This window comes from Staurois parvus, unplaced genomic scaffold (genome assembly GCF_062004578.1).
Source record: "Staurois parvus isolate SC_StPar_1 unplaced genomic scaffold, SC_StPar_1.0 ptg000139l, whole genome shotgun sequence".
In the NCBI taxonomy this organism is placed as follows: Eukaryota; Metazoa; Chordata; class Amphibia; order Anura; family Ranidae; genus Staurois; species Staurois parvus.
In genome coordinates, this window is record NW_028317935.1 from 402529 (window position 1) to 425464 (window position 22936).

Below are 22936 nucleotides of genomic sequence, written 5' to 3' on the forward strand. Positions count from 1 at the left end.
TCACCAAGATGCCATAATAGCACTAGTACTTTGGAAATTAAATTTCTGTCATATCATTTACTGAATGCACAAAATGGCTGTGTAAAGGTGACATTAAAAATCTTTATTTTGGTTTGGTCAGTACAGGCAAGGTAATATTGGAGTCACAGAGTCATATGCATAAACAAAGTACAACAGTTTGAAAACTGAGCAACGGCACACAATTCTAACGTTCAGCCATCTAAAGGAGGAAAAATCAGCCATGAACAAAATGTTTTTACTGAAGAGAGCAAAACTGTGTTTAACACTGAAACTACCAGAGGACTCTAATAGTCCAACCTGTGGTATACCTATGTCACTGGGTAAACTTTGGCAGCCAAACCCACACAGTACCATGAGATTGTTGATAATGTCTAGATAAGATGAAAACATGGGTAGGAATGCCATTACACAGCTAAGAATTTAGATACACGTTGTACAGACATCATTTATGTGAAATATTTTCAAAGTTGTAAATTAGTTCAGCTTTTCATTACCTTACATAAAAATAATCATCTAAACAAATGTAAATTTTCTTCTTTACAACTTTCAACGTAATTATCTGTTAAAACATCCAAATTGGCAGAGTTATTACAGTAAGCAACAATGAAAAACAAAACTCAAAGGCAAAAATTATGACAAAATATGCACTGGACAGTATTAGTTCTGAAATTAAAGGATGTATAAAAGGGAGAAAAAAAAAGTTTATTTATTTTTACAAAACAGAGCCCTGCATATTTGCTCCAGAGTCCAAGCCATTTTGAATGTGACGGGAGCTTACAGTTCGGCTGCCTTTCCCACTCCTTGGCTTCTCCTCCTGAGAGTCATGATTGGAGTCTGTGTCATTAGAGTGGTGGGTTAGAGAGTTCTCACTTCCAGTGGGAGAGTCTACACTCTCATACCCAGTACTAAGCTGATTCATATAGCTTCCTCCACCTCTACCAGTTCTCTCCTCCGAGTGGTTTGGCAATTTGCCCTCATTCACTGGAGATGCAGGAAAGTCATCTTCTGCGTTACTACTCTCTCTATAAAGCCCTGTAGAGCTGTGAGTTCTCTGGTGAGAAGAGCCTCCATTGCTCGGTCCATTTGACAAGCGACTGCATTCCTTACTGCTAGATTCTCCTTCTTCCTTGGTCTCTGCTGGAGTCCTGAGAGCTAAATTTTGAGATTGCTGCTGTTGCAATTGAGATAGCTGTTGTCGAGATTCCTTCAGCTGCTGTTGTAGGACCAAAATAGTGCTCTGCATTCCCTCCACCTCTTCATCTAATTGAATAATGAAGTCATTCAGCTCTGCATAATGGAAAAACAAAGGCATAACATTAGAAACCATACCTAAAATTTAAACAGCAATTTCTTTTTTATTATGGGTAGAGTAAGGGAAGGTTAAAACCCCTGTCAGTTTTAATTTTGCCATCTGGTGTCCATTTGGGAGATTCCCCTCACATAATGTATCATAGGGAAGGAAAAAAAAAAAAAAAAAAAAAAACAACAAAAAAAACAACAGGAAGTGTTTCCCTACAAAAGAGAGAGGACCACTGGTTGTCAACCAAGATCACCAGAACGAGTTCCCCCACTGGAAGATTTCCACTTTACTCCTGGTGAAAACTCAAAATTTGGTATTACGTGTTACTTTTACTCCTGGTGATAAACAGTAAACAAGACAAATAGAAAGGGTGAATCTTCCCAATAGAGCCACAGACCGCAATAAAAACCTGAAAGGTGATTTTATCTCTCCCCTTTATCCAAAGCTGAAAATAAAGTTCTGCCTACCGTTCTACTACATAGAAATACAAATCAAACGCCCTATTATACACTGCTCCAAAAAATTAAAGGAACACTTAAAAAAAAAAACACATCAGATCTCAAATGGGGAAAAATATCATGCTCGGTAATGTGTTAGGAACGTAAGGATACCCCATCGTTTGATGGAAATGAAAATTATTAATCTACAGATGACTGAATTCAAAGACACCCCAAAAATCAAAGTGAAAAAATTATGCAGCAGGCTAGTCCACTTTGCTGAAAATTTCATTGCAGCAACTCAAAATGGTACTCGTTTGTATGGCCCCCACGTGCTTGTATGCATTCCTGACAACGCTGGGGAATGCTCCTAATGAGACTGATGGTGTCCTGGGGTATTACCTTCCAGATCTGGACCAGGGCATCACTGAGCTCCTGGACAGGCTGAGGAGCAACCTGGCGTCGTTGGATGGACCAAAACATGATATTCCAGAGCAGGGGCGGACTGACCATTTGGAAACTCGGGCACTGCCCGAGGTCAGTAGGGGGCGCCATGAGATGCCACTGGTACCTTTCATAGGCTTTTTTTGGGTGTGGTTTGAGTGTGGGCTAGGACACAGGGGCCCCATGATTCCCTATTGCCCGGGGGCCCCATGAGTTGCCAGTCTGCCCCTGTTCCAGAGGTGTTCTATTGGATTTTGAGGTCAAGGGAGCATGGGAGCCATTCAATGGTATCAATTCCTTCATCCTCCAGGAACTGCCTGCATACTCGCCATGAGGCCAGGCATTGTCATGTACCAGGAGGAACCCGGGACCCACTACACAAGCGTAGGGTCTGACAATGGGTCCAAGAAATTAATCCTGATACCTAATGGCAGTCAGGGTGCCATTGTCTAGCCTGTAGATGTCTGTGCATCCCTCCATGGATATGCCAACCCAGACATCACTGACCGACCACCAAAACGGTCATGCTGAACAATGTTACAGGCATCATAACATTCTCCACAGCTTCTTCAGACCCTTTCACGTCTGTCACATGTGCTCAGGGTGAACCTGCTCTCATCTGTGAAAAGCACAGGGCGCCAGTGGTGGACCTGCCAATTCTGGTGTTCACTGCCCAGCACCATAGTGCTCGATTGGCATTTGCTATTGAACACAGGATCCACGAGAATACATCAAGCCACCCTCATGAAGTCTGTTTCTGATTGTTTGGTCAGAGACATTCACACCAGTGGCCTGCTGGGGGTCATGTTGTAGGGCTCTGGCAGCGCTCATCCTGTAACTCCTTTCACAAAAGAGCAGATATTGGTCCTTTGGATGGGTTAAGGACCTTCTACAGCCCTGTCCAGCTCTCCTAGAGTAACTGCCTGTCTCCTGGAATCTCCTCCATGCTTTTGAGACTGTGCTGGGAGACACCGCAAACCTTCTGGTAATGGCACGTATTGATGTGCCATCCTGGAGAAGTTGGACTGCCTGTACAACCTCTGAAGGGTCCAGGTATCGCCTCATGCTACCAGTAGTGACACTGACCCTAGCCAAATGCAAAACTAGTGAAAAATAGTCAGAAAAGAGTAGGGAAAAAAATGTCAGTGTCCTCCAACTGTAAGGCCCCATGTACACAGGACGTTTCTGAACGATGGAAACTGACTGCTGGAAAACGTAGGTTAAAAAATGCCTGTTTAGCTGCATTTGCATAACACGTTTATGAGCGTTTGCATTTAGAAGCATTTTTTAAAGATAAGCATAGGAGAACCTCCCAAATGCCCAGAATGCACTGAAAAGTGGTAAATTATTAACTATTTCAGACTGTATCAGAGAAGTACACACAGTAGAAGCAGACACAGCAGTATGTGTTGCCATTAGCTAGGTGTGAGTTGCTCATTGTTTCCAAGGGTGGGAAGGTGTCTGCTGGAGTGAGTCATTAAGGTCACCTGGCAGGGGGTCTTCAAGAGAAAGTTGGTATGAATGGTCATTAACAAATATTTTGTTTCCAAGGGTGGGAGAGGTCTGAAGTGTGGATTGGTCATTACAATGTGTGAGAAGCTTGGTAGGAACATCCTGTGTTAAGTGTTTTGTCCATCTGAGCACCTTGAAAACGCTTTGCATGCATTTTTCATGATGAAAAAAAGGCTCTGGACACCATTGGGAACTGAAAGAGTTAAAAAAAAATTTAATAATAATGTGTACTTGTGAGCTACTATAGTGATATTTAAAAAATGCTTATAAATAACTGACTCCTAAAAATGTGATGGTGCATCAACACAAATACACACTCATAATACTGTGTGAAAATAAACTAATGAAATATTAAATGTGTCGCGCTCCATCTACTAAACACTGAAATATTTGCAATACTCTCCCCTTCAAACGTGCATTTCATGCACATCTGTGCTAATTAATAATAAATATAAATAAATATTAATCCATAGTGATGTAAATAAATTAAAATTAAATTGTAAAGGATAAAGCACTATGTAGGAATCTTTCTTTTTCATGGTCTAAACTGGAGGAGCAAAAGGGAAGAAGAGGAGATAGGAGATAGATCCCCACAGGACGAGGGGAGATATCCGCATTCATCCATCTAGCCCTCACAGCTCAGAAGAATTTGGGAGGCCACCCAGTGGAAGGAGAGTAATATTACAGTCCACTCCAACAGCAATATATATTTTTTTATATATATATAAAGATCAAAATTGGGACACTTATATTATGTCTAGTTAAGGACAATAAGTATATAGCTCCATTTAGAACTTTGGGCTGTATAAGTGAGGTGAGCACACAATATCACTTGCACAGCAAGACTAAATAGAGGTCTTTTTTATTTTTATTTTCATTTTAAATTTTTTTGTGTATTTTGAATTTTGCACATATATATTTTGTTTTGCACATATATATCACCTTAAATGGTGGTTTCTTGTTTATCTAATTTTTATAACAATAATATCACGTATATGGAATTTGAATATATTTATTAGTTTTTCACATTATTGATCTTATTAATTTATAAAACATTTAGCAATATTGCTTAATAATCAATTATAGCACAGAGGTGTTTTAATTTTATTTTATTTACATCACTATGGATTAATATTTATTTATTTATATTATTTATTATTAATTAGCACAGATGTGCATGAAATGCACGTTTGAAGGGGAGAGTATTGCAAATATTTCAGTGTTTAGTAGATGGAGCGCGACACATTTAATATTTCATTAGTTTAAAAAAAAATTTCAACCGCAAAAGTTTATAAACACGGTTTGCCGTTTTGCATTTGAAAGGCTGATAACATCGACATCTGAACGCAAGTTTGTTGCGTTAAAAAGAAAACTGTAAACTCAACTGCATGTAAACGAAGATGTGTACATGGACACATAGGAAAACATTAGGGTGAGTTCAGGGGCTGCTGAAAAAAATGCTGAACAGCTCCTAAACGTGAGTTTAGCAGTTGTAGTGTACATGAGCCCTAAAAGCATTCCTGTTTTGGGTGTCGTCTCATTGTTGCCCATCTAGGGCACTTGTTGTCAATTTTACTAACACCGAAGCAGTTTAAACTGATTAACAACCCCCCCCGCTACTTAACTGACCAGATCAATATCCCAGGAGTTTAATTGGCTTGATACTATGCTCAAAAAAATTAAAGGAACACTTTTTAATCACAGTATTTTCACACAGATTTTGTCAGATCTAAAAAAAAAAAAAAAGCAAATACTCTTTGGACAAATGAGAAGACGGATTGTTTCAGTAAAATGCACATCATTGAACCTCACATTAGCTGGCTTCGTTTAACCACCTCCCGCCCGCCATATAAGGTAATGAAGGGCGCAAGGCAGTTCTCTCGTCCTGGGAGGACGTCACATGACGTCCTCCGACTCTAACCACCCATGCGCGGTTATCAGTGTTGTGCTGTGTCCCTCGGACACAGCAGATCATCGATCAATGAAAAGAGCCGAAGATGTCGGCTCGGTCATGTGATCAGCTGCGTCCAATCACAGCTGATCGCATGTAAACAGGGAAATGCCAGTTTTCGGTATTTCTCTCCTCATGAGCTGTCACGCTGACAGCTCGAGAGGAGAGCCGGTAATCGGCATTCCTCGGAGGGGATATATACACTGATCATCAGGGCACTGATGATCAGTGTGCCCTGATGATCAGTGTAGCCCCAGCAGTGCCACCTGTCAGTAACCATCAATGCCACCTGCCAGTGCCCATCAGTGCTCATCAATGCCACCTGCCAGTGCCCATCAATGCCGCATATCAGTGCCTACCAGTGCACATCAATGCCACATATCAGTGCCCATCTGAGCTGCCTTTCAGTGTCACCTATCAGTGCCACCTATCAATGCCAGTCAGTGCCACCTAACAGTGCCAGTCAGTGTCGCCTATCAGTGCTGCATATGAGTGCTGCCTTTCAGTGCCCATCAGTGATGCCTGTCAATGCCCATTAGTGCCACCTACTAGTGCCTCATCAGTGCAGCCTATCAGTGCCCATCACTGCAGCCTCATTAGCGCACATCAGTGAAGGAGCAAAATCACTTATTTACAAAATTTTATAACAAACAGAAAAAACGTTTTTTTTTCCAAAATTTTCAGTTTTTGGTTTGTTTAGCACAAAAAATAAAACACCCAGAGGTAATTAAATACCACTAAAAGAAAGCTCTGTCTCAAAGAAAGATAAAAATTGCATATCGGTACAGTGTTACATGACCGTGCAATTGTCTTTCAAAGTGCAACAGCACTGAAAGCTGAAAACTAGCCTGGGCAGGAAGGGGGTATAAGTGCCCTGTAGGCGAGTGGTTAAATGAAAAATTTAAAAAAACTGGCCTTTGCCAAGCTCACTGAGGAGGGTACACAGACATTGGTCTGAGGTGATATTTATGAAAACAATCTGCCCACTCACTACTATGCGTAAATGTAATATGAATGTGGATGGAAAAGAAGGTGGTGGTGGCTGTACTGTTCTAACTCACAAGAGCTTCTGCAAGCGATTTTTAATAAAAGCCTTGGTTTTAACAGGTAATTAATCCATTTCACAATATAACTGGGCATCAGAAATATAAATAGATCTTTTTTGGCATGGCTATAGATTAGATTTAACCACTTGAGCCCCAGCCACTGCATTAAAACGTTTGCAGGGCGGCACAGCTGCGCAACACCACGTTTTAAAATGTGGTTTTGCAAAACAGGTAGGGGGCGCGCGAGGCGCCCGCCCTACCTGTTCCGCAGGTGTCAGCAGCGGGTCTCAGCCGCCGGGTCACAGCCGGTCATTACCAGCCGTTTCCCGGCAATTAGCGGCAAATCGCTGACAGAGAGCAGGACTGCATTGTTTACACACAGCCCTGCTCTCTGTCAGTTGCCTGTCAGCTCCTGACAAGCTGAACTGGAGAGGAGTTTATCTCTCTGGATCAGCCTGTCCCCATCCAGCACACACCCCCGCCCCCTAGTAAAACACTACCCTCACACAGTTAACCCTTTCAGTGAATAAAAATGTTAACTCCTTCCTCCCCAGTGCCATTAGTACAGTGTCAGTGGGTTTTTTTTGTTCACTGATCACTATATTGGTGTCACTGGGGATGTCAGTGACCCCAAGTCAGTTCCCCCCCAGTGTCAAAAAGTCCGCCGCAGTCCCGCCATAAGTCGCTGATCGCCGCCATTATTCGTATAAAAAAATAAAAATAAAAATCCCAGTATCTTTCCCGCCATTTGTAAACGCTATAACTTTCATGTAAACCAATTAATTTACACGTATTGGGACTTTTTTTTTTTAGCAAAGACATGTCACAGAATGCATTGGACAAAATTTGTGCCAAAATTAGATTTTTTAATTTTTTTACTGGACATGTTTTATAGCAAAAGTCCAAAATAGTTTTTTTTTTTCTCAAAATTGTCAGCCTTTTTTTTATAGCGCAAAAAAATCAAAAACCGCACAGGTGATCAAATACCACCGAAAGAAAGCTCAATTTGTGGGAAAAAAGGATGTAAATTTAATTTGGGTGCAGTGTTGCATGACCGTGCAATTGTCAGTTAAAGTAACGCAGCGCCGTTACACAAACCTCTTCTGTAACCGCTTCCTGACCACCCTTCAGCAGAAATACTGCTACAGGGCGGCATGGGTACGCAAAAATCACATAAAATGCCCCCACCCCCCAAAATGACCCCTTTTTGGAAAGTAGTCACCCCAAACTATTTGCTGAGAGGAATGTTGAATCAATAGAAGAATTTATTTTTTTTAACCACAAGTTTTTGGAAAATGACAAAAAAAAAAAATTATGTATATTTTATTTTTTACACAAAATTGTCACTTAAATGATTTACTGCTCACACATGCCATGGGTATATGTGGAATTACTCCCCAAAATACATTTTGCTACTTCTCCTGAGTATGGGGGTACCACATGTGAGACTTTTTGGCAGTCTAGCCAACTACAGGACCCCAAAATCCAATAAGCACCTTCAGGCTTTTAAAGGGCTTTATTTCCTCATTACACTCCCAGACTACCTATCACAGTTTCGGAGGCCCTGAAATGCCAGGATAGCACCCTCCCCCCCAAATTACCCCTTTTTGGAAAGTAGACACCCCAAGGAATTTGATAAAAAGCACGGTAAGTATTTTGTAGATCTCATTTGGTGCCACACGTTTTTGGAAAATGAAGAAAAAAACAAAAACATATATTTCTTCTATTTTTTTTATATTTCAAAACCTTGTGAGAAAAAATGAGATCTGCAAAATACTCACCATGCCTCTTTTTAAATTCCTTGGGGTGTCTACTTTCCAGAAAGGGGACATTTGGGGGGGGGGGTGGGGGTTTGGGGCTATCCTGGCATGTCAGGGCCTTCGAAACTGTGATAGGTAGTTAGGAAGTGTAATGAGGAAGTTACGCACCTTCAGGCTTTCAAAGTGGTCACTGGATTTCAGGCTCCTGTATGTGGCTAGGGTCCCAAAATGTCTCACACATGTGGTATCCCCATACTCAGTAGAAGTAGCAGAATGTATTTTGGGGTGTAATTCCACATATACTCATGGCTTGTGCGAGAAATAAATCATTTAAATGACAACTTTGTGTAAAAAAAAAAAAAGTTGTCATTTTCCAGAAACTTGTGGAAAAAAAATAAATCTTCCATGGACTCCATATGCCTCTCAGCAGATAGCTTAGGGTGTCTAATTTCCGAAAAGGAGTAATTTGAGGGTGTTTGTACTATCCTGGTATTATAGCACCTCAAGAAATGTGATGGGCAGTCAGAAAGTAAAAGCTATGTAAATTCCATTATCTATACCATAGTTTGTAGACGCTATAACTTTCACAAAAAGCAATCAATATAAACTTATTGGCATTTTTTTAACCAAAAACATGTAGCAGAATAAATTTTGGCCTAAATTTATGACGTAATTTTAGTTTTTTTTTTAGATATTTTGTATGACCAAAATGAAGAAATATTTTTTTTCTTCAAACATTTTTATGGTTATAGCGCCAAAAATAAAAAGTGCACAGGTGATCAAATACCACCAAAAGAATGCTCTATTTGTGTTAAAAAAAGGACATAAATTTCATTTATGTACCGTATTGCATGACAGCGCAATTGTCCGTTTTACCAATGCAGCGCTGTACAGCAACAAAATGTCGTAAATTGCAGTATCTATACCATAGTTTGTAGACGCTATAACTTTCACACAAAGCAATCAATATACACTTATTGGGATTTTTTTTTTTTAAAGAAACGTAGCAGAATACATTTTGGCCTAAATTTATAACTAACTTTGAGTTTACTATATATTTTTTATAGCTGAAAGTAAAAAATATTGTTTTTCTTAAAAATATTTGGTCTTTTTTTGTTTATAGCGTGAAAAATAAAAAGCGCACAGGTGATCAAATACCACCGAAAGAAAGCTCTATTTGTGTGAAAAAAGGATGTAAATTTCGTTTAGGTGCAGCATTGCATGACCGCACAATTATCAGTTGAATTAGTGCAGCGCCGAGTAGCAAAAAGAGGCCTGGTCATTAAGGGGGGTAAATCCTCAGGAGCGCAAGTGGTTAAAGAGCTCAACTCTGTGCTCAACAGAATCTCCTAGATTGTAAGCTCATAAGAGCAGGGCCCTCAATCCCCTCATGTTTTGCATTGTATTGTTATTGTTCTGTCACATGTTCTGTCCCCCTCTGTAATGTACAGCGCTGAGTGAACTATTGGCGCTTTATAAATACTGTATAATAATAATAATATGACCTGGATGTTAAGGTTAAACAGACCATCTCTCAATATCTCCTGAATTGGTTAGCATTTTTTTGTGACTTTTTTGGAGAGACAATTGAAAGCAGTTGTAAAGAATACTTTATTTAAATAATAAACATGTTATATTACTCAGAACCCCCTAACCTGGGGTCCCTTGTGATGCCCTCTGCTCCTCCTTTTCTGTGTGTGAACTCCTATCGCAAGCCGCATGCTCCATAGACATACAGACTGGCTTGACACCACTCCCCATCCGCCTTCTCCCAAAATTTGTTTGACAGCAGCAGGAGCCAATGGTTCCCGCTGCTGCCTCTGTGTCCTGCGAGAAGAGGAACAGAGACCAAACGCCACTGCAAAATGGGCACACCACTGGATCGAAATAGGATAGGTAAATATAGGGAGGTGAGAGGGCGATACAACTGCTGGGACATTTTTATTTTCTTACCTTAATGCAGGGAATGCATTGAAAGTGGCTGTAAACCCTTACACACAGTATACCTAGTGAAGTGATTGGCCTCAGGTGATACACAGAGATGAAACAAATCCTCCTACATAAGTTGTACCTGTCTATCTGCAGCCTTCTCTACATCCATTCAAAGTGCTGAATTTACAGCTGGTCAGAGTTCAGAAAAAAGGGGGGCGGACAGCTTAGGTTTCACTATGCAGAGCTCAGTGAGGAGTTCTGTGAGCTCTCTGGAGGAAAGACACACCCCCTACACACAGCTCACAGGAACAGAGTTGAGGGTGCCACCATTTTTCTCTTGGTGAAAGGAGAACTTGTCAGAAGTGACTCATGCTGATAGCAGAGGAACAAAGCAGCAGACATACCACAGAGGAATATGCTTTGTTCACATTTCAGGTCTGTGATTTACAACCACTTTAAAAAAGGTAAGAAAAAGGCTGGCCTTTAGAACCACTTTAATGCACCTGAAAGGTAAATATGACACTACTGCAAAAAAAAAAAAAGTAACTGTGGTTATATACTGGATATAAGAAATGTAACCAGTAATGACTTCGAGCATAGCTTATATGTTCCAGAGCCCTGCACCAATGTTAAAGTAAAGTATAACTAAAGGCAAACTTTTTAAAGTTTTGGATAGAGTAGAAGGGGATTAGAATTCCTTTCAGGTTTTATTGTCTGTAACCGTTAGGGAGATTCACCCCCTCTATTTGTTCTGTTTACCATTTTAATTGAAAGTGAAAGTAAAAAAAAAAAAATCCAAACTTTTGGGTTGTCACCAGAAAAGTAAGAGGGGAAATCTTCCAATGGGGACACAGGTTCTGATGACCAGGGGGAGCCCCAAGGAATTCCCTTAATTTGCAGGGATTTCCTCTCACTTCCTGTTTGGTTATGAGACAGGAGGTGAAGGGAAAGCTCCCCAATGGGACACAGAAGGTGAAAATAAATCTGACGGGTTACAACCCTCCCTTGCTCTATCCAAACTGGAAAAACAAAAAACGTTTTGCCTGTGGTTCTACTTTATTTGCAGCAAATGGTGTAGGGCTTTTCACAGGTTGCCACCCCCCCCCCCCCCCCCATTCTTAAACAGCCTCAATTAACTAATTTCTTTCCCAGCCTCTTTGTAGTCTATTTCTTAAATTCTCTTTGCTTTTACAATACATAGCTACATTTTATCTCTTAAGAGGCAAAACCACATTAAAAAAAAAAAAAAAAGGTTTGTTCACCACCCCTTCCCCCCCCCCCCCAAAAAAAAAATCATATCTCATGTATCATAAGTAGAGTTAATTGGCCCTGGAGCATAATTGGATCAAAGTGGCTAAAGAGGAAAAGAAAATATATTCAGTATTCACTATTCTGCGTAACAAGCCATTTGTGCACTATTTGCTTCAGTCTGAGTGCCAACATGTAGGTGTAGTTCAGGCAGCTTTTTACAAGCCCATAGACTGCTTAGCACCATTTTCCTCAGACAGCTTGTCACATTGTAATTATTCTGTACTGGTGCAGGCATCAATGTGTAATGATGTACACAGTCATTACTTTTGCAAATAGTTTTATGCTTAAAGTGTCTATAAACCCACATCATTAAAAACTACCAATAAATGTTGTATTACATGCTGTTCATACCCACTCGGGTCACTATAGGATTTGTGTTCTGTATTCTGCCTTGTTGATCCTGCTGTTCATCTTCCTCCCCATGTCCCAACTGTAGATGGGGATTTTGCAAAGCAATGTTGGCAGCTAGTTCACATGCTCAGATTTCAGTGTATTTTTATCCGGAGCATTTCCTCCCTATCACATCTGAGCTGTCAATGTGACTATAGAGTCACACATGTGGGTGTATACACAGTGCTAAAATGACAGCCCACTCCCTCCCTCCTTTTCCATGCCCATTAACCAACTAAACACAATGGGAGTGAGATATTATACCTTGAATGATGGAGGCTTCACCTCCCTGTTATTTTAAGACACAGGCCTGAAGGGCGTGACACAGCCTGTGACTGGCAGTAATCTGCCCACACTATATATTTGCCAAAAAATAATAAATATTTGATTTCAAATATACAGTTAGGTCCATATATATTTGGACACAGGCACAAATCAATTTTTTTTCCAGGTATTTACCAAAACATATTCAAGCTATAGTTCTATAATGGATATGGGTTGAAAGTGCACACTCTTAGATTTAATTTGAGGGTATGTACATCCAAATTGGAGGAAGGGATTAGGAATTACAGCTCTTAAGGAGTAGCCATCCCCCCCTTTTTCAAGGGACCAAAAGTAATTGGACAATTGAATCAAAAGCGGTTTCATGGCCAGGTGTGGGCTACTCCATTATTTCTTAATCAATTAAGCAGGTAAAAGGTCTGGAGTTGATTTTAAGTGTGGTATTTGCATTTTGAATCCATTGCTGTGAACCCACATCATGCGTTCAAAGGAGCTGTCCATGTAAGTGAAACAGGCCATTGTAAGGCATCAAAAACAAAACAAATCCATGAGACAGATAGGAGCAACATTAGGAGTGGCCAAATCAACAGTTTGGTACATTCCGAGGAAAGAAGAACGCACTGGTGAGCTCAGCAACATAAAAAGGTACAGCTGTCCATGGAAGACAACAGTGGTGGATGATCGCAGGATCCTCTTTATGGTAAAGAAAAAACCCATCCACAACATCCAGATGGTGGGCGGATCATTGTCAAAGTCTACAATCAAGAGAAGACTTCACAAGAGCAAATACAGAGGGTTCACCACAAGGTGCAAACTATTCATAAATCTGAAGAATAGCAAAGCCAGATTAGACTGCCAAAAAACATCTAAAAAAGCCATACCAGTTCTGGAAAAGCATTCTTTGGACGGATGAAACTAAGATTAATCTGTACCAGAATGATGTGAAGAAAAATAAAAAGAAAAAAAAAGCTCATGATTTAAAGCACACAATGTCATCTGTAAAGGACAGTGGAGGCAGTGTGATGGCATGGGTATGCATGGCTTCCAGTGGCATTTGGTCAATGGTGTTTATTGATAATGTGATAGAAGCAGCCGTATTAATCCTGCAGTGTTTAGAGATTTACGATCATCCCAGATTCAGCCAAATGTAGCAAAGTTCATTGGACGGCGCTTGACAGTACAGATGGACAATGATCCAAAACACACTGCAAAAGCAACCCAGGAGCCTTTGAAGGAAAAGAAGTGGAATATTCTGCAATGGCCGAGTCAATCTACCTGATCTCAACCCAATTGAGCATGCATTTCACTTGCTGAAGGCAAAACTAAAGGCAGAAAGACCCACAAAGAACAACTGAAGAAAGCTGCAGTTAAGCTAGCAAAAGCATCAGAAAGGAGGAAACACAGTCTTTAGTAATGTCCATGGGTTCCAGACTTCAGGCAGTCATTGCCAGTAAAAGATTCTCAACAAAATATTAAAAATGAACATTTTATTTATGATTATATTCATATGTCCAATTACATTTGAGCCCCTAAAAATGGAGGGACGGTTTATTATGATGGTTGCAGTTCCTAAAATTTGTACTTGATATTTATGATCAACCCCTTTTATTAAAGCTGAAAGTCTGCACTTCAAATTCAATTGAATTGTTTCGTTTTAATTTATTCTGGTGGAATACAGAGCCAAAAGTATGAAAATTGGCTTTTGACAATTTTGGTTGCTACCCATGCTGTAATAATTTATTTAAACCTTTTCACACTGAATGAAGCACCTGCATGCACAGGTCAACAGGGTATGTAAAACAGATTTCTTAATTACCTTGTGCAAAGAGACATGGAAAGAAGGCGCCTCAAAGTGTAGTATTGGCAGTTAACATACAAAGATAAAATTCCACTTACAGGAAGTCAAAACACAACAGGCTCATCATAGTAAATCGACCGATTTTCCTGATGGTATGGGTTAAGGGCCGTCCGGCCATCCAGCGGCAGCGTGACCCATGGAACGCAAGGATGTCGGAACTAAGATGGCTGTAGAACCTCGGGAGGAGTCATGGAATGCATACGTCGGAGGTGACGCAAGGTGGGAGCGGTAACACGTTTCGGAGCATGCACAAAGAGCTCCTTCATCAGAGCCTTTCGTATTTTGACTTTCTGTAAGTGGAATTTTATCTTTGTATGTTAATAAACTGCCAATACTACACTTAGAGGCACCATCTTACCATGTCTCTTTGCACTATAGCTTTGCTTCCAACTCTATGTAGAGCTGCCACGGTGTCTGTTGGGCTTCCCTATCCTTGATAACCATTCTGGCACCCCCCCAAGCGGCTACAGAGGTCTGGTTCCAGCAGGAGCGTCCTATGGACTATACACTTTGCTTAATTACCTCGCATGTAATCTCATAGAAATCAGTTTAGCAAACGTGAGTTTCCAATGTACTACTAAAAAATATCTAGAAACACAATGCTTGGAAATAGTTAATATCCACCCAACTTTGTTTCTAATTTGGGTTCCAATGATGGGAGGCTCTTTATGGCTCCACATTTGTGCGATATTAGATATGACTTGAGTCGCGCAGAATTGCATGATAATGGAAATCACTTTGTTTTCAACGGTGCCTGTTCATATCAATACAATTTAGCAAAGTGTGATTTTGAAAGAGGTTCCTGTACTACTCGAGTGCAATTGCAGCATGATTTTGACCGCATAGAATATAGACACCTGTTACAAGTTGCACTACATTATTGCACTGAAAGTCAAATCAAGAATCAGAGCGCAGCAATGTAAACCTATGTCAGAACTGCTTCAACAGAAGCTGTAGAACAAAAAGTGTAGGTACAAAAAATGTAAACATAAAATTAACACATTTTATGCATTGAACAATATAACCCTTACCATCCTGGCTGCTTTTAAGTTCCTCACTATACTTTTTCTGTAAAGCCAATTCTGCCTCAAGCTGAGCAATGCGACCCTGGGACAGCTGTCTCCCCAGCTCCTGATTCTCCTGGATAAGCATTCGACACTTCGCCATTAACTTTTTGCCTGTTTGGCTGTAAAGGAAAGAGTTTGTCAAAACATGGACACGTTAATTTATGCACGTTGTTGAATTAGAGAACTGCGTTAAACATGCAAATGACAACTATTCAGAGGTTTTTTCCAAATATTTTTTTACTCAAAAGAATGAATATCCTTCTACAAGAGAATGGTTCAATTCTAAATGTAGGATTGCATTATCCATAAGAAACCGTTTGTTGGAATAAAATGAAGAGCTTTTGTAGAGTGATAAATGCCGATGCAACAAAACAGATAACACCAATATCACATTACTTGAAACATGTCTTCAATAGGATTCAGATGACCATGGGATAATGTCACTTCACTTACAAATGCAAACAGCTGCAGCCAGTTTACAACTTGATAAAAAATAATGTTCTTTAGCAAGCACTATACATTTCACAAATAATTATGATACCAAAATGAGTGTGTGTTGTAAATTGCCTTCAGCATTTTTGCTGCTTCTTCCTGCCAGAAGCTGCCATTTTGTTGAAGCACAGAGCCATCAGCAGCATTAAAATTTTAGGCTGCCAGCAGATCGGCCTCTAAAAATTTGGCACAGTGCCTAAAAATAGAGAGCAACTGAGCAGGGTGAGACAGTGTATTACTGGATATTAAACAGTTGAGGCACTTTTTATAATGTTTTACATAGCTACACTTGCAAAAGGGGCCAGCCTGAAGTCATCTAGCAGGACTTAATTCTCTGACTTCAAGAAAGATAACTAAAAAGGCCAACAAAAGGTAACTGAAATGTTACCACATCCATCTCCTTGCTGTCCTTTCTAAGTTATGATCCCCAAAACCTCTGCCGAGGGCACAACAGTACCATTAGCTTAACACTTCAGCTCAATGTGCCATTTGCTTACTTAACCTGTTTTTCTGAACAAACTGGTCAAAGTAAATTGCGGTTCTATAAATTTTCATTGCAGACCATTACAATTCCAAATTAGACAATTCCAGTGATAGAAAGTGCACAGACCAGAATGACTGAGCTAACGATACTTCTATGCGCTCTACACAGCTGTCAAAGATCTACAACTCAGGAAAGACCATGTGGAAGTAAGTGTACTTAACATGTTACCCTGCTCTCCTTTCCAGTTAATTTTCTAGAAGTTTCCTTTAACCTTTACAGTGTGTGGAAACATAGGAAAAAGTACATAAAAAGTGTAACTAAAAGGTCAAAACAAACATTCTTAAAAGGGAAGGTTATAACCCCTTTAAAATTTTTTTTTTTAATCTGTTTCCCACTGGGGAGATATCCCTTCACTTCCCTATCCCACAGCCAAAACAGAGAAAATCCCTAAAAAGTGAGGGGATCCTGGGGGTGTGACCAGGGTCACCAAAACTAGGACCGTAATTCAATTTAATAATATAATTGAAAAGCCCAGCATTGAGTCCTCTCAACATCCAAAGATACATGGAATAATTCAAATGGCTTTAGAGGAATCAAATGTCAAAATCTATTCTGGCAGACAAAGTGTCCTGTAGGACTCAAATCAAAAGTAGTACAATATGTGTGTATAAAGATCACTGCAACCAAATAAAAAGGTTTCCACCAAAACAAGGAATTCAAGGTGTTAGTAGTTGTGTGCATTTCACTTTATTCCTTTACCCTGTTTGGAAAGTAGCAGACTGTTTAAGAATCAAACCACGCAGCTTCAAAACATGGTCCTGAGCATCTTGGAGAGAACAGTTGGGGTATAATTTGTGACCATGAGAGACAACAAATGAGAAACCATGAGAAAAGAATAACTGTAAATTATACACCGCAAAATAAATAAACATATATATATATATATATATATATATATATATATATATATATATATATATATATAATTTTGTTACTCACCATAAAATTCCTTTCTCTGAGTTAATTGATGGACACAGCCACTCTTAATCTTGACCAAACAGGGTTTTATAGCACCACCTACAGGGGTAGGATACTAGGAAGAAAATAATTTTTCACCTCCTATGGGCAGTCCTCTTTAGGTATAAAATCCTCGGTCTCTTACAAGCAAGCTAGATACACACAGTGCAGTGTACCAAGAGAATTTCCAAGAGAGGGGTAGGTGTCAGGTAATGACTCAGACAAAGGGATTTCACAGTAACAAAAAATCCTGTTTTCTCTTACTTCATTGACGGACACAGCCTCTTTTTTAATCTTGACGAAACAGGGACATCCCCAAGCAGTGCCATATTAAAAAGGACGGGAAATCAAACTAAAAGCCTAGAGCGACAAAACACTCAGAACCATCCCGAAGGGCCGCACAAAACCCAAAAAACAGCAGCCTGCAAAACTTTGTGGAAAACCTTTAACCCATAACATTCTGTGAGCAGCTTGCCTTCAGCAGAAAGAAGGTTTTATACCTAGAGGATTGCCAATAGGAGGTGCCAAATTCTTTTCTGCCTAGTGTCCTACTCATGTACTGGTGCTATAAAACCCTGTTTGGTCAAGATCAAGAAAAAAAGGTTGTGTCTATCAATGAACACAAGAAACAAAAAAAACTCTTGAAAGAAAAAAAAAAATATATATATAGGCTGTCAATACGGACATCATTAAAATGTTACCTGCCCATCGCCGATACTCTAAATCAAGCACTGCCCACCTCCCCAAGACAAACCTTGTGATTAACATCAGGCCTGCATACCTATCAAATCACTACAGCCAAAAAAGCATTTTCACAGAGAGGTCAACACTAGCAACCCACATTAAACAAGATCCCTTTAAAAATTCAGATACAATGAGGACCTGCTAAATTCCATTTCAGTGTAGCTGCATTAATTGCGTGAACAATGGTGGTCACAAATCTGAACACGTTCATTCACAGAAGAATCAAAGTAAAATGTACAATTGCAAAGCTTTAGTGAACAATTTGTGTACTAGTTGGGAACCCCATCACCCTTAAAATTAATTTGTCGCCATCAACTCCAAGGAACATTTATGCAAAAAGCAGATACCTTAAAAAATGTGTTGGCTTTACTGTCCCGTGAGTATCTGTGACCCCCCCCCCCCCAACAATTTATTATTGGCTATTCATATGCATAGGTCAATAGTTAAAAGTATATCTAAAGAAACAGCCCAATCTAAAGCTAAAATATCTCTTTCTTGGATTGAGTAGATGTAGAGGATGGTTAACCAGTCCCGTCAACTCCAGCACACTGCTTTGTATTGCTCTGCATAGCAGAGTAAGCAGTGTGCTTACAGTGAAAAGCACAGACACAGCCCCATAGTGAAACACACAGTTAACCCTTTGATCGCCCCAGATGTTAACCCCTTCCTGCCCAGTGCCATTAGTACAGTGTCAATGCATTTTATTAGCACTGATCACTGTATTGGTGTAACTGGGGATGTCAGGGACACTAAGTCAGTTCTCCCCAGAGTCAGAATGCCCGCCGCAGTCCCGCTATAAGGCGCTGATCGCCGCCATTACTAGTAAAAGAATATATATGCTGCCATTTGTAAACGGTATACCTTTCACATAAACCAATTAATTTACAAGTATTGGGATTTTTTTTTTTAGCAAAACATGTAACAGAATACATTTTGCCCTACATTAATGACAATTTGATTTTTAAAATTTATTTACTGGACATCTTTAATAGCAAAAAGTCAATATTGTTTTTTTTCCCTCAATAATTGTCGTTCTTTTATTTATAGCACAAAAAGTAAAAAAACGCACAGGCAATTAAATACCACCAAAATAAAGCTATTTGTGGGGGAAAAAAAAGGACGTAAATTTAATTTGGGTGCAGCAATGCATGACCGCACAATTGTCATTTAACGTAACGCAGCTCCGTAACACAATGGCCTGGTCAGGAAGGGGGGGGGGGGTAAATCCTCTGGTGGGAAAGTGGTTAAATAGACCACATGGGATCAAATAATAATAGGAGGTTATTGTTAAGGTTTACACAAGATTTAACTAGGTCATTAAATAAAATCTAAATCAAAAAGAATATAGTACTGCTAAGACCATTTAAAATAATTTAAGTGTCAAATCCTAAATGACACTTAATTTATTTTCCCCACAAAAATTCCTCAATTAAATATTTAAAAAAAAAAAATTGGTATATTTCCATACAGCTTTTTTAGACTTTATTCAGCAAGCTTTAGCGTTCATGTAATAATTTCTATGGTTTTTCAATACATAATTTTCAGCTTCCTGCGATTCTTTACAAATGCTAAATTACACCTAGCATTCCATATGTTGTACTTGTACCAAATACAGCCTTAATCCAGAAAAGATCTCAAAGCAGTCAAGTAAATTTTTTTAAACTACATTTAAACCTTGATTTAGGTGTAAATTAGGTCATTGCAAATGTGTGTAATTGTACATGCTTAGTTGTTACCACATAGTACATGCAAAATTCCAACATAAGGAATTCTGATTAAAAGACATATTACCAGTTTTATAAGATTACAAATTGCTATACTTTAGTTTACAAAATTTTTAAGTTTATTTTGCACCTACTGCAACATTAAAAAGGAAAACGAAATCCTCCAGATGAGTACTTGCAGTCAAATCATTGACATTCACCCAAAACCTGTCTCTCTTTGGCAGAAAGAGGGGTATAGTGTCCTCTACAGGAGGATAATACAGATTTAAATAGCACAGTTGGGCCTCATGCACACTGGCCATTTATCCACAATGCACAAGACTGGCATTTAGGGGAACATGGAATGCACAGATGTACAGTCCTGTCCAGCCCAGCTTCCGGCAGCCTGTAAAGCTCTGAAAACTGCTGTGGCTGGATGGTGCCATTAACGGTTAAGGCATTATGTGCCAAAGGACAGATTTCTAGATGCAGACCACTTGTAGCAGCTTCTCCGTTATACAGACCCTCATCAGCAGGGCTAGAAGGTGCACCTGTGCCTTCCACTCACAACTAAACACCGGAGTGTCATGCACTTGGGATAAATATCCAGTGTGCTTTAGGCCTTACACTGTGGGGACTTCATGTCTTTGAAACAGCGGAGGACACAGCTACTGGAGTGCCCAGGAAGCCAGCACACAAATTATCATAAGCAGACTTTGCAACAGTATTTTTACACCGTATTTGTCATGAAGATGGCCTTCAGTCATGTATGAAGGTTCAGTTTTAAATTAGAATAGCATAAATTTAGAATACATTTTATGTGCATAAGCATGCATTTAGACATGTTTATGCCCGCTGCTCAAAAATACACCTGCAAATGACAAATTACACAATGTTCATATGCACATTAGATAACCTAGTAAATGAAAAAAAAAAATGAGGCCTAAGAGTGACAACTGCCTGACCTAACATGGTCTCACAGCAAGTGTTTAACAGCATCAATAACAGAGTCTCATAGTTCAGCCAATGTAAAAGTACTAGGAGTTTCTATCCGACATTAATGTGCTTCAGAATTTGGAATACTGTGTGAGAAAAGGCTGTTGGCCAGCAAGGAAATGTGAGATTTTCATAACCTTTCACCAAGCACATTAAAAGAACTCCCCAAGAATGCATATAAAACGTATTCTTTTAAATGTAAACCTATGCAAATCTAAGCAATGCAAGCGAGCATTTGATAGAAATTGCATCAGTAAAGGTTGCCCTCAGTGAGATCACCATGTCAAACATCATGTGAAAATGATCTGCAGATCAAGATATATTGGCAATGATCTGAAAACTTTCAAATATCTTGCAGAAGTCAAGTCACTCATCACATTAAAACAGTAAATATAGAAAAGCAGGTCCTAACAGATGAGGCAAAGTTCAATGAATATAGAGAAATCTGAGATTTAGAAGTAATTTTAGATGTCTAGATTTACGGACATTTGACTAATGGTCATCAGTGTAGGTAACCTCTGCCAACAACCTCATGTATAGGGGTTTCATAAGTTTTCTCTTTATTATGGTCAAGACTTGAAAAAAAAAATTGAAAAGGTTTCCTTTATTAAGGTAAACACGAAGATTTTTCATAATATATTGTGATCTTATTGAGCTAGCAGATTAAAGCCCTAATTTCCATTTTACATAGTTAACTTTTATACTTTTCCTATATACTAACTTATCTACAATTTATTACCGTGTTAATAGCTACATTTTTTGATGAATTTTATAACATGTAGAGCAATTGCCATTTGCCTAACATCCTTTATACATAATATATTGAAAAAAAAAAAAAAAAGTGCACATTACTGATTACATTGCAATACTGTATTCTTTGTATGTGGCATGGCTACTAGCCTAGAAAAACAAAACAAAACACAATTTCAATTAAAATTTCACATACCACTTACATTCACTGAGATTCTATATCCAACAAATCAGACTGTGGAAAAGTTTCCTCAAACAAGACCACAGAAGGCCAACAATTTCTATTTTCCCTAAAACATGTTTAATCTACCCAGTCCAGAGCGTTCCTGAAACTGCTGTTGAACTCAGTATTGTGAATGTTTTTAACAGATCTTCAATGCAAGCTACATTTGTTCAGAGCCTTTTGACTTGACTGCACTTTAGGCTCCATTCACACTTGTACGACTACAAAGTCGTACAACTGAAGCAACTTTCACGCAACTTTGGATGGGTGCAACTTGGGCTTTGACCAATGATAGATAATGAACTGTTGCACAATTGTCACATGCAAAACATTCAAGTGTGAGTTTCACGTGACTTTTGAAAGTAATATTGAAATCTATGGCCCTCAAGTCACATGAAAGTCAGACCAAAGTAGTGGATGAACTACTTTGAAGTTGGTGCAACTTGAACATGCATAGATATGAACTGTACTCATTGGAAAAGGAGGGGTAAGACTGGTCATGCGACCTTAATGTCCAAAGTCGCATGACAAGTTACACAAGTGTGATTGGAGCCCTAAACCTACTTTAAAGTACCATAGCATGTAAAAAAGAATCTTGCTACATTTTTTTTCTAAGCTGCCTCGACTAAAAGAAAGGTTTCCATTTATAGTGCTCAGAAAAGCAAATTTTAAGTTCTCCTAAAAGCTGCATGTACTCTAAACCTTACCAACTTACATGGAACGTTTTGATGTACAAACTACAAGAAATAGATTCCAATGTAGAATGTTGCTACCAACAGTAATTGGAAGTCAGTGCTGATTCTGATTTGTTGCCGTCTCCCTTCAGCTTAGACATCTTACAAAAATAGGCCAATCGGGCTTAGCTTAAGGGTGGACCTAAATTCCACATCCCCCCTTTTGCCACAAATACAGGCTTGTCTTTCGGGTTCCTCCTATTCCTACCAGTCATGACCTCGCTGACATGTCTTTGCCAAAGTGGAGGGTGGATTTTGAGAATTACAGTTACAGATTGCAGACCAAAGCCCAAAAACACACCCAGCCACAGTCCTGGGGATAGTATATGGGCAATGAATTGAAAAGGCGGCAAATAGGCTGCAGTTAATCAGACCCTGAGGGGTCTAGTAATCAGGAAAATGTAATATTGCCATATACATATGTTAAAAACCCTAATATAGGCTATCTTCATCCAAAAAACAGTGAAAATCTCTCTTTTAAA

At 39.3% G+C, this 22936-nt stretch overlaps 1 protein-coding gene across 1 annotated transcript in view; it reads right to left on the bottom strand.

Annotated features, from left to right (window-relative positions):
- Window positions 1–82: 82 nt before the first annotated feature.
- Window positions 83–22936, bottom strand: part of WTAP (WT1 associated protein) — a 77915-nt gene continuing 55061 nt past the window's right edge. Inside the window, exons 7-8 of the mRNA XM_089673500.1 lie at window positions 15276–15430; window positions 83–1308 (exon numbers count right to left, since the gene is read on the bottom strand). Of these exons, the coding sequence (XP_089529626.1) occupies window positions 734–1308; window positions 15276–15430 (730 nt within the window). The 3' untranslated portion in view covers window positions 83–733. The remainder of the gene's footprint in view (window positions 1309–15275; window positions 15431–22936) is intronic.